The sequence below is a fragment of the Leuciscus leuciscus genome (genome assembly GCF_965113295.1).
Source record: "Leuciscus leuciscus genome assembly, chromosome: 8".
In the NCBI taxonomy this organism is placed as follows: Eukaryota; Metazoa; Chordata; class Actinopteri; order Cypriniformes; family Leuciscidae; genus Leuciscus; species Leuciscus leuciscus.
This window is the reverse complement of record NC_138732.1, coordinates 19,397,079-19,414,214: the sequence shown is the minus strand read 5'-3', so window position 1 is coordinate 19,414,214 and position 17,136 is coordinate 19,397,079. Positions and strand designations below refer to the sequence as shown.

Below are 17,136 nucleotides of genomic sequence, written 5' to 3'. Positions count from 1 at the left end.
TCAATAAAAATGCTAAATACAGTTTCATGGCCAAAAAGATATATTCAGCCGTCATAAGTAGTAATTTTGGCCGCTGCGTGTGCAATTGTGCAGGTGGATTGTGTGAAAGCCTCGTCTCTCAGTGGGAGGGAGGGATCAGTGTTCTGATGGGAGCAGCAGTGCAGTGTGTGTGGGTGTCTGAAAACAGCGCCCACTGCTACACCACAGTGCTGTTACAAAACTCCACAGCACTCACAGGCTCTGCACCATTCGGTTTCATTACAGGGTTACAGATAAAAGCAGATATGGATGTAGGTTATGTTTGAATTGCCCTAACCGCAAAGTCATTTTCACGTTTATCAATGTAGTGTGAAAAGTCATGTGTTTGGGCTATAAAATAGACAGTTTAGGAATGTTTTTAAGGGCATAAGGTTGATGGACATCAGCAAAAGAAGGTACGTACTGCTTGAGTAGTCTGGCGGGGCGTACATGTCGTTGAGATGTACTGGTCCCGGCTTGGCCACTTTCAGATAGACCATGTCTGAAGTATTCTTCAGGGCGGCCACAGCCTCCTCATGACGTACATCCTGAAGTATGATGTTATTCACCTGCGAAGGCAGACACACACACACGCATGTTACATCGGCTGGTCTCTGAAGCGTGACTCAGAATGTTCACGACAGCACATTTGAAGATGTAGGAAGGAAGCGACTGGAGCGGAGGCTGGATGGCCCAACAATCGACGACGGTGCTCAATTCTCCAGCTCTCAGCCGTCCGGTCACAAAAGGAAGGACGAGAGGGTGGGGTAGCTGGAAAAGCGTAGCGCTTTTCCTTTGTAAGCTTTAGGGCACCTACACACTACAGAAAACTAAGTGCTTCACAGATAGAAATGTGTCCAATTTGTTCTAAGGGAGTGGAAGGAGTCAAGTCTGTTTGAAATGTGAGTATATAGCGAATTGGACTCACAACTGCCTCTCTGAAATACTCACTGTTCAATAGACGCCAACGGATTGGTCAAAGTTTTTTTTCTTTATTACACCTCAAATAACTAACACGCATTATCACTGTTAAACACACCCACAATAAATCCAAGCAGCATACATAAATAAAATAATAACTACCCAAAAAATATAAAGGCAATTTTAAATATGATTTATTTTGAGAGTTAAAAGGCATTCCTTTTTCTTAGTTGCTTTAAAGATTTAAATACAAATTTGAAAATGCCACAAAACTTGGAGCAATTTGTGACCGGAGAGTAGTTAACTGTAAACAAGAATCCAAATTCTAATTTGAATGAAAGGAAGCAGAATTTAATTGAAATTAAATGCAAAAGTCACAACTTCTGCTAATGTAGTATTTCATAATACATATAACTTTTCAGTTACTGATACCAAGATGATAGGTAACATGAAACACACAACTTAGATAATTCAATATAAATGTCAACTCATTGAATAAAATTGAGATAATACATCAATTTTGAATTTTGCCTGACCCCGTGCATGATGAAGTGTCACTTTCACAACCGATTTTTTCATCTACATTCTTGTAATGCACCATCCTCCCAAAAAATTTATGGATACACACTATTATCAGATGCAGTATCAAATCTAGTTTATAATAACTTATAACTTTGTTATTACTTTGTCACATTATAACCTAGCACACACAAAAAGCAACAGTGCAGCTGGTGATCACAGACTTGACAGAGATAATTAAAATGTGACCAACTCTAGGCACTCTGTTCAAGAAATCAAGCTCCCTGACTGAATCAAAAAAAGAAAGGGAAGAAAAGGCATATTTACATATTTACAGTTATGGCTGCCGTGATTGATGCATGGCCTTTTAATTATGGCATTTATGACCATGTCAAAGCTTGCTCAGTTCCTGGCACTTGTGTGCCATGCAAGTGTTTCTCTTTTATCACAGATGTGTCCTTGTTTGAGTTCGCGCTCAGCTTCACATCAATCACACGGTGGCCCATAAATCTTCACACATGAGATATATTGTCTATAATACGACATAATAGCCTACAACAGTGTCTGTGGTCATTGAAGCATATAGAAATTCACTGAAAAAAATGGTCCTGCAAAGATATGCAATGAACTTCCAATGCATAAAACCAGGTTGCCTATGTGTTGGCTCTACATATAGTGAAGAACAGAGGTGCATGAGTGCAGATGAAATCTTACAGCTAGTAGGCGATCGCCTGTCTGCAGACGTCCATCTTTCTGTGCCGCCCCACCCTCGATGATCTTTGTGATGTAGATACTGTTGTCACCCGGGATGTGTTGGTTGCCTATACCTCCAGCAATACTGAAGCCAAGACCTTGAATGATAGAATGGAGTTACATTTTAACCAGGAAATCAGATCTTCTGAAGTTGAAGTCAACATGAAATGACACTCAAAATCTGCCACTTAATGTGGCATTTTTCAAGAGAAACAGGGAATTCAATGAGAAAAAAATAAAAAATGTGCACTGATGCATTTTGCACAATTATTTTAACTTTATATTTATTATAAAATGCCTCAATGTTTACGAATTCAACACAAGTTCAAAATAATTCAGAACTGCTATAAAAGTGATATCGTGCATAACAGCCATTTATATTGTGTGTATCTCAAATGTATTTAGGTGCACATTTAGCACCTCTAACCTTTAGGCCCTTTGAGTAGGTTGACCTCCAAAATGGTCTCCGGAGGAGCCTGTCTTCTGCGTACCAGCAACCTGACCACTGGGCCGGCCTCCTTCAAAGCCTCCACTGCCTTGCTGTGCACAACCTCCGACACGTCCACATCATTCACGCGCAGAACACAATCATTTACCCTTAGACACAAGAAGAGATTCAAAGTCAACACAGAAATAACAGAGAGAGAGAGAGAGAGAGAGAGAGAGACTTTGTTCCAAAACCAAGTAAACTGGCCAGATTCCTTCTTAGAGATCATCCTAATGATAACTGCCCAATTTGGAACACTCAACATAAGGTGCGGTCACAAAAAAGTCCCTTGTTCACTATCAATACACAGTGATATCCCTCAGAAGTCACTTTCAAACTTATACACAGCTAATTCACATGAAAATCCGCATGGGAAAGTTTTTCGCCCTTATTTTGCTCTTCACCCAAAATTCCTTATCGTGTGGATGTTGCTAAGCTGACACTGTTAGTTAGTTGCTAAGCTAATACTCTAATAGGATAAAAATGCTGAGCAAAATAATAAATTTTTTATTAACTTTTATTAGACACCTTTCAGTATTGACGTTTTTCTCGCTATGTCCGCCATCTTGAATTTATTTTTTAACCAAGCTCATCCTAAAGTATTGCCTCTTCCGGTAAAGTATACATGCGATGTTGCCTTAGAATTTGGACAAACTAGACAGCATAATTAAGATGTCTACCTTTTAGAACAGCCTATGAAAGCCTGCCTATGATGCCTTAAAATACTGCCTATGCAGGCAGCTCACTAGGTTTTGGAACAGAGCAAGAGTTGCACAAAATGAATATTAGACCCTGAGAGACAGATCACTCACCCTAGTCTCCCATCCATGGCAGCGGCACCTCCTGGGATGATCTTTGTGATGAAGATTCCTGGATCATCAGGAATGTGTGGATTATCCACACCTCCAGCAATGCTGAACCCAAGGCCAGAGTTGCCCTATTAATGACATACATGAGTAGAATATTATAGATGAGGAAATGCAGACATTTCACAAAGATTTGTGGATAACATTTGCATCTGCTTTTCGGAAGACACCTGGCTCTCAATACTTTGTAAACACCAGCAAGGCATGGACAGTTTTATGCTGCTATATATAGGAATTTGTGGTGCGCATTTCAAGAATCCAAAAATCGTATCCGCTTCCGCCCATTTCTCCCTCCATACTTCATCACCTCTTACACTGCTGTTTTCATTCCAGTGCCAAAAAGCTGAGACAGACTGGTCTGTCTGACAGTCACATCTCAAAAGACAGGCCCTAAAGCAGACAGCTGAGAAAAGATTTCACTTTAATATTTTCTATAATTAATGAGCGACGGTCGGAGCAAATTAGTAGCGAGTGGAGCTAAGACATCCCAGTGAGCCTTTCATGCTCCAGAGCCACTGCGAGAGCTCCAACTAAAGAAGCGTTCACACCCACAGACCTTTTAACATGTGAGATCTTAACATAGTTTATTTAGGCCTCAGCGTACAGAAATGGCACTTACAGAACAGCCCTGCAATTATGCTGAAAGCTCAGAGATGCACCCAAATCTAACATCCACTGCTGTTTAATGAATGGCCTTTGCAGATAGATTTAGATTGATTTGCATTGAACAAACTTCAGGTATGAAAAGACTTTGCAATGTTAAAACCATGATAGTTCAAATGATAATTCTTTGTAGATAAGAACAGCACCTGTACTTCAGATAAATTGCATGGTATTTTCACAAGTGGTACATTTTCAAAACTCTTTTAGTAGTCCGTAAATATAATCAAAATGCAGTGTTTTCAAATTATCAAGTATTATTCTCAACTGACTTGAGAATAATGAGAATAATAATGTAACTTTTGCACTACACCTAATAAGTTTTTGATCTACACAGGACATTCATTTAAAGTTACTGCTGTTCATACTGTAATACTTTTCATTATCATCTGTTTTCCTTTATATCAATACATTTAATGCAACTCTCATTTAAACCTACTGATTTAATGGTAATCTACAAAGAATTTAATATATCTATAGATTTTCATCAGGATTGATCATTATTTGTGTTTCTAAAGTATTGACTGTATACTGTGTTCTAGAATTGACAGAAACTGAGGTGATGATCAGTTTTGATAATGTACCACAGCTATAAATTGAATTGCCTGAAGTTCAATTGCATGCATTTACGTAGCTCAACATTTACTGCCATCTAGTGTCCAGGTCCTCATAGGTAGCATTGGTGGAGGAGAATATTGGCAAGTTTTACAAGACACCCTAAAATAACAGACATTTAAAACAGCTGAATGATATTTACCCTCTCCAGAATGATTTCTTCATATTTATACATGCCATCACTCCCGTTCACCTGTAATAGACAAAAGAAAAATAGTTTAACATAGACAAGTAATGTTAACAAATTATACACAAGAAGGTCAACTATCATTAATTATGTAAAAAGCAGAATCGCTATAAACTCAGCACAATAAAAATGAGAGGTATGAATCATGTACAAGGCATAGGGCTGATAAACACAGTCAAAGACTACTCATTATAACGGTTAAATAATAATTGCACTCGGCATTAAAGCCACATCTGCTGTGGTTTAATCTCTGCATATTTTTATTGTTATTATCTCATGTACACCAGGAAAGGTTTGGCCGGGCTGAGGGGGATAATTCCACGTGGCAGGCAGTCAGGCAGGCAGGCGCTACTGGAGGTGCTGAGAGCATGAAGCAGATACTTACATAAGGGCCTGCATCCAGTGAGTCTGCGTTCACAATGATGGGGGGAGGGTTTGCCTGTGAGATGAAGAGATGCACATTACCTCAGTGTGTGAGAATGGCGGCTCACACATATGCACACACACACACATACACGCAGTCATGAGGAGACAGTAAATGCATGCCATGGGAACAGTGGGTCTCAATAGAGCATGGTACATCATCGCCATGATGTGACGCTTCAGGGGGAAGAGTGAGGACAGGACTGGAGGTGTGAAGATTACAGACGGCCTGTGGTCTGCCGCTGAAAGAGAACTGCAGTCGAGCCGAGGAGAGACAGTACTGCGTGTGTTTTTCCCCTCCGGCTAGTTTCATTTTTCATGTTTAAGCAATATCACATGAATATCAGCATGGATATGATTACACTACCGCTCAAAGGTTTGGGGTCAGTCAGATTTTTTTTTTTTGGGGGGGGAAGAAATGAATGCTTTTATTCAGTAACGATGCATTAAATTGATCAAAAGTGACAGTAAATACATTTACGTTGTTAAAAAAGATTTCTATTTCAAATCAACGCTGAACTTAACATTGTTAAGTTTTTAACATTGATAATAAGTAATGTGTCTTGGACATTTTAAAATATGTTAAAAAATATTTCAAAATATTACTTTTGTTTTTAATGTATTTTTGATCAAGAAAATTCAGCTTACGTGAGCCTAAAAGACTTAAAAAAAAATCTTACCAACCCCAAACTTTTGAATGGTAGCTTACATTTAGTAACATTTTAGTCTTACATTTTAGATACAAAATGTGCAAACATTCTCAAATGTTTATTTTTGCTCTGGTAATAAAAAGAGTTCCAAATGACTGCAAAGGGATCATGTCCTTCCAAACCCCAAATTATTATTTTTTCTTATAGAGTAACACAAAAGGAGAAAAAAAAAGAGGCAAAGAAAGACAGACTAGGGGCTGTCAAGCTCTAAAAAGGTCAAAAGTTCCATAAAAACACCATGAGAGTACTTCATATGACTTGTGCACAGGTGACATTTTACCACAACTTAAATAAATGCATGGTTGCAAGTTAAAATTCTAACTTATTGTTTTAATTACACCTTTTGAGTGGCAAACATTATTTTGCTGAGTTCTGCTGGCATAATAATTACATCAATTTAATATTGTGTGTAAAATATTTCCATATATTGAAATTAGGCAGAGGATTTCTAGTTCCCAGCATGCTTTGCATAAGACTGGATAAGAAGAATAAATGTTGAAATTAAGTGTTATTTTATTTGTTTTTGTTTTTATAGCGAAAGTAAAGACCTTTTAGTTTTTAATTATCTTACTTGCTCAATAAATGTACACGTTAAATAAGTTACACTTGATAGCTGATAGCTGTGGAACTGAACTGAAATAGATAAGATTAATCGGGGCCATGGCAACAACTCAAGTAGTTAGAGTAATCAACTTAAAAATATTATTATTAAGTTACTCTAATTCTACTCAATGTTGTCATAATTCAAAAAAATGTATGCAAAAAATGTTAAGCCAACACGTAATTTGTTGGGGTGTGTGCTATATTTCAAGTCTGTTGTTTGTGAGAAAAAGAAAATGTAAGTGCTTCATGCTTTTGGGAGATTGGCAGTCACTGTCTACATTCATACACTCAAGAGCAGCTTGAACATTCTGCAGAATATATTCTCATTTTGTGTTGCAAATAACACAGGTGCCAAATGACATGGGGGATGAGACAGACATATTTGTAAACTAGTTCTTTATAACAAAGAGGTGGGAGTGTACAAATTCATTGCATTCTGTAGTTTTAGGTAGTACCATAGAATAGTCCATGCTCTTAACAAAACATGAATGAACTGAGGCAGTGAACCAACTGACATTCATGGCCTTTCACATGCAAACCTTGTTGTGTTTGTGAGAATTGATCTGATTGATCTGTGGTGAGGTGATGCTGACAGGGCCGCCGGCTGACCAGTAGAGGAGATGGTCACTACCTCTCCACCCCTTTCAGTACTTGAGGAGTGAAGCACTAGATTATCACTCCAATTGATACTAAATCCCATAGAACTCTTGTAATCAAGCCACACACATTGTCAACTAATCAGTGTTTATCTTGTTTTCCAGTAAAAATATAAACATTCTTAAAATTAGATAAACAAGAAATAAAATTGTGCAAGATAATAGAATATACCTTTATTTTATTATTTTTTTCATGTTTCTACCATAAATAAACTTAATTTGAGATTATGTTCTTTTCAGTGTTGTTAACTAAAACTCTAACAAAAACTATTAGAAATTGTGGTAACACTTTACTTTATGTAGCTTTTATGTATACTGCATTATAAAGGCATGTACATAATGTACATTATAATGCATTATATCTTTTCACAAATAATTGTAACCAAAGTTAATATTCATTACAATATACACAGACTCCCTATTACATCTGAAATTGGTAGTTTGTCGTGTTTTAATGAATTATACTTTCTAAAGGTGTATTATAATGTAACTGTTACAATTATTCATAAGATCATACAATGCATTATAAGGGGCATTTCATGGCATAATGAAATGCATGGCAAATACTTTTATAATGCATTATATAAAAGCTTTAAACAAAGTGTTACTGAAATGGTTTCCGGTAATTGAAATCAAGAAGAAATAAAATACAATACAATACAATACAATAAAATAATATTAGATGAAAAACTTAAACTTGTTGTCTTGTCATCTAACTGAAATAATTAAGGTTAAGTTGAAGTGCTACAATTACTAAAACTGAAATAAAATTGACAAAGCATACAAAATTATATAAAAAAAAAAAAAAAATTTAATATAAAAATAAAAACTAATTCAATATATAAATAAATACTATAATAGTATATAAATAATACTAAAATAAGACCTCATTGTTTTATCACGCACAATTTTGATCCTGAACAAATTTAGATTGCTTTAAGGATGTTTTGATATTTATTACTGGAAGACTGCAAGAAAAAAAGATTTTGCAGTACTTCTGCAATTTACCTCTCTTAGTAGCCTTGGCATAATAATCCACATATATGTAGAGTAGTGAAACACATTTTTAATATCACTTGTAACACATTTTTAAGATCACTTTTGACTGCTAAATTTACATTGCGTACATGGGTAGAACTACTGCAGAAAGCTTTATATAACATTCAGCTATATTGCACAGATATTCACCCCCCTCACATTCCCTCTGGCTGTCACAGCAGCTGTGGCTGATTGCGTTTCAGTTGCAGACCCTGAATAATTTCTGTGCCTCTCTTAGGCAGTAAAGACCTGAAAAGACCATTTGAGTTACAAGAACATATTCTAAAAGCGTTTCCTACGTCACCATCTCTATTTTCACCTGACACTTCCATCCTCGTGACAGGTCCTCACAGATGCAGACGGCACTCAGGTACAGCTCGCTCTCCAGTGTGAGAGGTTAGCGCAGCATCAGCTCTATCTAGACATCTGCACACTGAGTAAAGACCTGCTCTTAAAGTTTGCTCTTTAGAAGAATCTGCATTGGTGAGCATATGCAATATTACAAGACTCGCTTGTAATGATTCAATATTACATGATTCGCTTATTTGTGTGCAAAAGCATCAGACGCCATTTTGTGTAAAAACTATTGGAAATCTGGATGTGAGTAATCTCATTATGATTTACATATTGAGTGACCTACGTGCTGACTGATCCTAGTTGCATCCCAAATTATGTGCAATACACTTTGTACTTACTGTACACGAAACACTATGTACTCTGTCAGAGTGAATGGCTTTTAGAAGGGTAGTGTCATCTTAAACAGAACAATTAATGTTTTATCCATTTGAAGGAAATTATGTTTCAAACCAATCCACTGACATGTTGCTTTACCACGTAGACAAAAACAACGGGAAAATTCTTCAAAATAAATGTTTCTGTGTTCCACAGAAGACAAGGTCATACAGGTTTGGAATATAAAATGATGACAGAATTTTCATTTCTGAGTGAACTATTTTTCAACTGATCGATTCAGTCTTGTGAGGTACTGTACACTATCGTTCAAAAGTTTGGGGTTTTGCTAAGATTTTTAAATGTTTATGAAAGCCTCTTGTTCACCAAGACAGCATTTATGTTATCAAAAATAAAGTAAAAACAATAATATTGTGAAATATTACAATTTAAAATAACTATTCAAGTTGTATAAATATCTATTTGATTATATTTCAAAATATAATTTATTCTTGTGATGACAAAGCTGAAATTTCAGCATCATTACTCCAGTCTTGAGTGTCACATGATCCTTCAGAAATCTGATTTGCTGCTCAAGAAACATTTCTTATCATTATCAATGCTGAAAACAGTTTTGAGGAAACCGTAATTCATTTTATTTCAGGATACTTCGATCAATAGAAGAATAAGATTTATTTAAAATATAATTACTTTGTAACATTATAAACGTCTTTACTGTCCCTTTTGACCAACTGAATGCATCCTTGTTCATTAAAAGTATTCATTTATTTCCAATTTTTTTTTGTTGAATGGTAGTGTAATCTATGATAGGTGCCAGTTGTTGTCCATTCTCAGATGAATGCAAAACATCAAGGTATGCGGGGTAATAAAATAGAAAGTTCACACTTTTAACATCTTTTCTATCGTTATCATCTACTCATTCAAAGTCTACTTCACACCACACCGTATAAAAGCCCAGGTTTCTCACTATTTGCTATTGCTAGTTGAGTCAACAGTTTAAAAAAAAACAGGCGTAAAAAAGACGTTAGAGCCCTTTGACAAAATTAGACACACTAACATAAACCGGGAGCAAAATTACAATAATAAAAGGAACTAACACATTTTATCTTCAGCATTGTGTTTTCAGTCAAACATAATTTTGATTTGTTTGTGAAAAGGCTTCTGACAAGTGCAACGCCCCCTTGTATAGTTGCAAAAGAGCATAACATAAGTGCACAATGTCTGCATAATGTGTCTCTACACCTTGTAAGAACATCTTGGACAATGAATTATATTCATATGCAGCTGCACATTGGCACGTTCGAGGACAGATTTGTTAAAGCTAAAGGCCGAAGTGTATTTTAAAATCAGTGCCGCCTTCTTCTCTCATCCACTGAGACGTTCCAGCACAGAGAATGTGATGCAAGGAAATAGGTGAATGTACAGCCATACAATACTATTAAGTCTCCAGATGCCATTAAGCATGAAATGTGTTGCTGTAATAACACAACAGACCTCCTACGCTATCGGGCCCTTAAACCCATCAGCAAAAGCCATCGTCGTGGTCTAGGGGATACAGGCAGTAATCACAATGTTTCTATCATGCAACATAAGCAAACGAGATAAAGGAGGATGATAATCTCAGATGCAGTAATCCGGAACGCTGCCGCTGTCTTTGGAGGAGCCGGTGGATGAATGTGCAGTGGTATCACTGAGCTATATGACAGCGATATGTGACCTGAAGTGTCCATGTCCTGAAGAGAGGCTTAAACCATCACTGCTCATACTCTCTATCCCAGATTAAAAAGCAGAGGGATGACGGAGAGGTGAGATGGTGGAGTCACATAGGGCGTCACCAGCCCTGGGCTTTCTGGGATAAAGTCATACAGATTTTTGGTTTCTAGCCTCTAATCTTTTTTCCACCCTACACAACTGCAGCTGCCCATTGTTTTGCAGTGAGATATTCAAAACAACATCCAGCCTGCTGTATATACCAAGTTTTTTCAGTAAAAAAAAAAAAGAAAAAAAAGCACAACTTTGAGAAGCATGATGGAGCAGCAGCAGTGACAGTATCTTAATGCTCTGAGCAGACCGGGTCTGAAGATTCATCTGAGCCAGCCAAATCACTGTGACAGGGGCAGGTGAGCAAGTGGTGCCACAGCTGGCGGAGGCTAGCCACAGCTAATCATACAGCTTACATTCACCTCAAAGTTCAAAAACAAACTTCTGTCATCATTTACTCACACTATTAGAAGAAAAGGTTCTTTACAAAACCTTAAAGGTTTCTGTCAGGTGCTTCATATATAGAATATTTTAGGGGTTCCATCAGGGGATCAATTTGTGGATTTTATTGAATTTTTTGTCTATGTTTTTGACATTCTTCAGAATTTCTTCCTTATATTCCACAGAAGAAAGTCATACAGGTTTGGAACAACATAAGGGTGAGTAAATCATTTTCATTTCATTAAATATCCCTTTAAGGACATGATCATTACAAACTTTAAACATGGAGGCTAACCTAAAGTTTATTTCTGTCAAATTATTAATGGTGTAAAGTTGATGAAATCAAAATTGATAATATCTACTTCCTTTAATGCTTATTTGTGTTCTTTTTGTGAATGATTTATCAGTGTTATACCAAACTGTCATTATTATTTTATTTTTTTTATGTAAATGTAAAGACAAATCCCTCTTACTTTTTTAACCCTGTCCCTCCAACCATCTGGCTCAATTCTAGTACATAATTCCTACTTTTCATAATCCAATCAATTACAGATGGATAAAATCAAGTCCCGCCCTAAATGTCTCTCATTGAATATATTGTTTCACTTTGAAATGTCTGATTACAGAAATAAAATGCGTTGCAAACCTCATTTGAAGCCACTTAGTCACTTAAAATAGTCTTTTAAAGTCCACCAGTGGTGAAAATACAGCTTTTAATGTTGTTTATATGTCTATGTGTTTTTAATATGTTTTAAGACAAACCATGTGCAAATTCATAAGTCAACACCATTGCTGATTATTTTCTGCATTAAACCAAAGACAGTCTCAAAAACGCGGTTTGAAATCGGTTTAAAATGAAAATTGTGTCCCTCAAAATTATTGCCCTTTTATTGACTTTCTTTCTTCTGTGGAAAATAAATTACTTTTTTTTGTCCATAAAATGTCAATGGTATGCAAAACATCACTCTCCAAATATCTTATTTTGTGTTTCACAGAAGAAAGACAGTTTAGAACGACATGAAGGTGAGTAAATCATGACAGAATTTTCGTAGGGATGATTCCCCTGGACAAGAATCCTGACAAGATTCCAGATGCTTACAAGACCTCTAAACTTTTGTGCAATCACATAAGACTGGCTCGAGAGAGGTGAGAAAAGAGAAACAGTAAGAAGAAAGAGTTACAAACAGCACAAGGCTGGAGGGTGTCCAGATGTGGCAGAAGGGAAAGTCTAAAGGGTACGAGAGGGATTAGACAAATCTGGATTATGTTACAATAAATCCCTTAATTTCCTTTTAATTCAATGTCTAATCATTAAAGGCTGTTTTTTATCAGCCAGCTGTCACTGCTCAGTTATCTCCAGCTGCAACACACACAAACACGCACGCGTAATCGAGCAAGCACATCGCGTCTGAACATCCGTTCCAAGTACTGCGAACACAATTTGACTTTCATCTACTTTTTCAAACTCTGTCCTTAGGCTTCTTGTCTTTTTCTTAACAAACCTCTGTAACAACTACAGAACTGCTGTCAAATTGTAATATCTCCACGTGTGTCCACTGATGGCTCATCTGCCAGAACTGTCTCCATCTGTTGCAACCTAGGAAAATCAATGAATAAACATGTCTCTGTATCTCGAGTCAATACTCTGGATAGGCAGCTCATTTATTGTAACTGTTGCTGTAGCTTCAGTTTGCTCATTAGAGGAGTGAATTTGCATTAGCTCGCTACGCAATTGCCCCTGTCAGGCTTTCCTAATTGGACTTGGCCAGAGACCCTTGGGACCGCAATCCGACAAAGGCTCTCACTGAATCAAGGCAAGCACCGGGGCAAGCGCTTCATCCAAATTGTTAAATAATCAATGTGTTACTATGGCAACAGCTACTCTGGCCTCTGCATTGACTGGAAGGAGCGGGCAGAGTCCGCCCTCCCTCATTCATCTCTCTCAGGACATACACTGGCGACGACACCATGACAGTGGTCCGTTCTAGCCACAAAGTGCTATTAACATGCCCACCTAGGCACATTCGGTTCTGTTCTAATCACACAGCATAGGTGCCAGGTATCGTCAATTACATTGTTTTGCAAGCCTCAACAATCACACCATTCAGTGCCACGTCATTCAGTTTTTGGGTGTGTCCATGTGTGTACCATCAGTACACTCTTGACATGTTAAACCATAACAATTTCATTTCTAAACGCTCTAAATAAAGGAGAGCTCCTGTTTCAAAAAGAGTATACAGGACAGGATAATCACACATATTATTACGCACAGTAGCCTCCTTTAATGTATGTTTCTTTTAAATAATAGGCTAATACACATTTTAATACAACTAATTAAATTTTTTATTACATTTTTCCATTTTCCATTCTATTTCATTCCTATTAGTGCTGTCAAATCGATTAATTGATTCATCGCATCTAATATAAACGTTTATGTTTATATAATATGTGTGTACACACATATATATATTATATATATATATATATATATATACACGATACACACATATTACATAAACACAAACTTTTCTGTTAGATGCGATTAATTGATTTGACAGCACTAATATATGTTATCTATTATTATTGTTACATGTAATTATATGTTATTACATACAGTCTATATACTGCTCTAACTGCGTCCTTTAAATTGCATCCCATCATGAAGGCAGTTCTGTCAGATACTGTATGCTCAGATGTGTGCTCTGTGCTTCAAGTCATCCTGCTTGATATAGCACCAGGGGAGAAATCCATTTGGAGGATGAATATTGGCTTGCTTCTACAGAGCGGTACAGTACAGTACAGTACAGTATGGCACGCAATTATTTCCGTTTCGATTGCCAGAATGGTACCAAAATACCCAACCATACCATACCACTTTTTTGGGACCCTTCCGTTGGGGTACCTAGCACAGTAGTCCGGTACCTAAAGGGTGTAGATAGACTCACTGCAGAACGTTGATTGGTTGACAGAGAATCGTCACTTGCGCATATTACAAGGGGAATGACAACACAAGAGGTGCCATTTTTTAATATACAATTGAAACACAATACCGTTGCAACACAATGTCGGCGCGCTTGTGACAAACAGCCACATGCCGAGAAGCAAGAACAAGATCTGCTGTATGTCCTCCATTGTTGTTTACTGTGTCGCTTTCTTCTTCGCTTGAGAATTACGTTGATAGCTACTTTCTGGCATACACCACGCCTAATAAGTAAGCGTACTGTTGGCGGAGGAAACGCAAACCAGATCAGGGTTTACCGTCCCAAATCGTATTGTACTGTACTGTACTGCACCGCTCAGTGGAAACGAGCCATAACTCACACGCTTCATGAACTAGAAACTACAGGAGACCTTGGAGGGTCTAGATCAGAAGTTCTCAACTGCTGGTTTGGAACCCACAAATGGGCCGGAGGTCTGTTCTGATAGGATTACGGACAGGAAAGAAAAGAAAAAAGAAAACAATGTAGTGCAACTCTTCCCATGTCAACATTCAATGCAGCTTACAGCTCAAGGTCACTACTTGATGCAAATCCAGCGCTCTAGATGGAGATGTAAAGTGTTTTATGCTTAGGAAACTAAGACAGAAGAGTAGCTACTCTTAGATCCTCTCTTGTTGAGTCTCAATGGGTTTTATAAGCCACGCTGCAATTCAATCAATAAGACTTAATTACCATGCACCCAACATTGCGCTAGGGTACAGGTGCTCACGGACACCAGAAGGGGAAAGTCAGAGACACTGGAATGTATGTGGTAGAGAGGAAAGGTGGACATCAGAAAGACTTCTTTTTTTTTTTTTTTCTAGAACATGCAGAAACATGTTGCAGGTTCTTTAATGCATCTGGGAAAACGTGCCAATCAAGTTCAAACAGGTCTTAAAAAGGGAAATTCATTTCGGTTACCGTAGCACCGAACGCAAATAAACGAATGGGTTAGTTCGGCCAAAAATTATGAACATTTTGTTATCATTTCTCACCCTCATGTCAATAAAAAAAAATAAAAAAATAAAAATAATTAAACACCCACCCTGGTAGGATTTTAATTTTGGTCTGTTTGGCTTAAAAAATATATATATTTTTTTTTTTTGTATGGATATGTTATAGTCCTTTTTAAGTTTTTTTTTTTGTTTAGAGCTTGATGTATGGCAAGAACTATATAATAATCTCAGGAAATGTCTATTTTGCGTTTCACAGAAAAAAAATAGATTTACAAATACAGATTGTAATGTAAATAATGACAGATTTTTCTTTTTTGGGAACTGATTTTGAACTAACCTTTTAAGAATTGAATTACCATGATGGTATATGGGTCCTTAAGCAATCAGGAGTGTTTTTTTCCTCCATCCTTTTTGCAAAGTTACTGAAGCATGTCCTGGCTGTGTGTTCTGTTTGGTCATGGTAAGCTGCTCCAAATGAGCCTCAGTGAGGTCACCAATCTGACCTTCAGATAGCGCTAAAAGATGATATTAAATATTACATGCTCTATAAATAAACAGAGCTAGCCTGAGTATGTGCCTTTAACGTCTGCGGTATATGATATATGGCGAGTTATGCAGCGTCAGTCTGACTAGCGGGGGGTTGCCGGTTGACGAGGAACACATCAGCAGAATAAGGGTTAATAATTCAATCTACCCTGCCCTGTCTGATCACACTGTTGCCAGGTTACGTGAACCACTGCCGCAGCAGTGCTGTAATCATCTCTATCATTACACAGCGAACACAGCCTCAGTCACCATTGAGATGAGAAGTCAGAGTGCTCTGCATTCTATCACAACAGGCTGAGAGAGAATCTGATGCAGGGATGTGATACGCCACTGCGTCTGCTATGGAGATTTATACTAACATGTAACTGTACTTAATTACAATTCATATAGAATGAAAGAAACGAATAACAAGTGCTGTTTCGAGTGACTTCTTCACTGCTAACTGGCTGGTTGCTACCCCTTGTTGCTAAGCTGAGAGCTGTGCCCACTCCTCTGCGTGGTGTCCTGTGCCAAGAACAAGTAATATACTCAAAATTATTATTTTTTCCTTTTTCTTTTGAAATCAGTGTTGTCCATGTGTCATTATGAGAAATGTGACTTCAGGACTTGTGCTCTCTTTTTAAAGTTCGCCCAAAAAAGCAAATTCTGCCATCATTTACGCATATTGTTCCAACTTCCAAACCCAAATGACTTTCTTTCATCCAAGAAACACAAAAAGAGACGTTTTGATGAATGTTCACGCTTCTCTTTTCCATACAATGAAAAAAAGAACCAGGGACTGGCCAACTTTAAAGGGGTCTTATTATGCTTTTCCACTTTTCAACTTTACTAAGTGTGTAATGTTGCTGTTTGAGCATAAAAAAGACCTGCAAGGTTACAAAGCTCAAAGTCCACTCCAAAGGCAAATATTTTATTTAACAGAAGTCATTTGGACTACAATGCGATTTTTCCGGGCTTTTTGAAGTCATAATGTTACTCATTTAAATAATCCCCACCCACGGAGCACGCAAAAAAGTGGACGAGGCCTGGTTGAGCTGCTGCTATGTCAAAGAGATGTGGGTTTTTTGTTTCATTTGTTTGACCTTACTGAGGCTGACAAACTTAGAGTGGTTCAAATTTATTTTAAACACTGTTCCTGGAGATTATAATCCCAAAGTTTATCTGTTTATCTGTGCTGCACATTTTACAGAGAACAGCTTGAGTATCTACCTGAAAGTACAATGCAAGCTACGCACAAAAGCTTCTCCTGAAATGGAGCAGTTTCCACTTTGTCGGGACAATCTGTTGTTTATGGAAGTTGTATATTGT

General features: G+C 37.3%; 1 protein-coding gene across 10 annotated transcripts in view; it reads right to left on the bottom strand.

Moving 5' to 3' along the window:
• Nucleotides 1–17,136, bottom strand: part of dlg3 (discs, large homolog 3) — a 99,652-nt gene that overhangs the window by 36,243 nt on the left and 46,273 nt on the right. For all 10 annotated transcript variants that reach the window (XM_082178027.1, XM_082178033.1, XM_082178030.1 and 7 more), the window contains 6 exons: nt 5,412–5,465; nt 4,982–5,032; nt 3,511–3,635; nt 2,639–2,808; nt 2,173–2,309; nt 443–587 (listed from right to left, as the gene is read on the bottom strand). In XM_082178027.1, the coding sequence (XP_082034153.1) occupies nt 443–587; nt 2,173–2,309; nt 2,639–2,808; nt 3,511–3,635; nt 4,982–5,032; nt 5,412–5,465 (682 nt within the window). The remainder of the gene's footprint in view (nt 1–442; nt 588–2,172; nt 2,310–2,638; nt 2,809–3,510; nt 3,636–4,981; nt 5,033–5,411; nt 5,466–17,136) is intronic.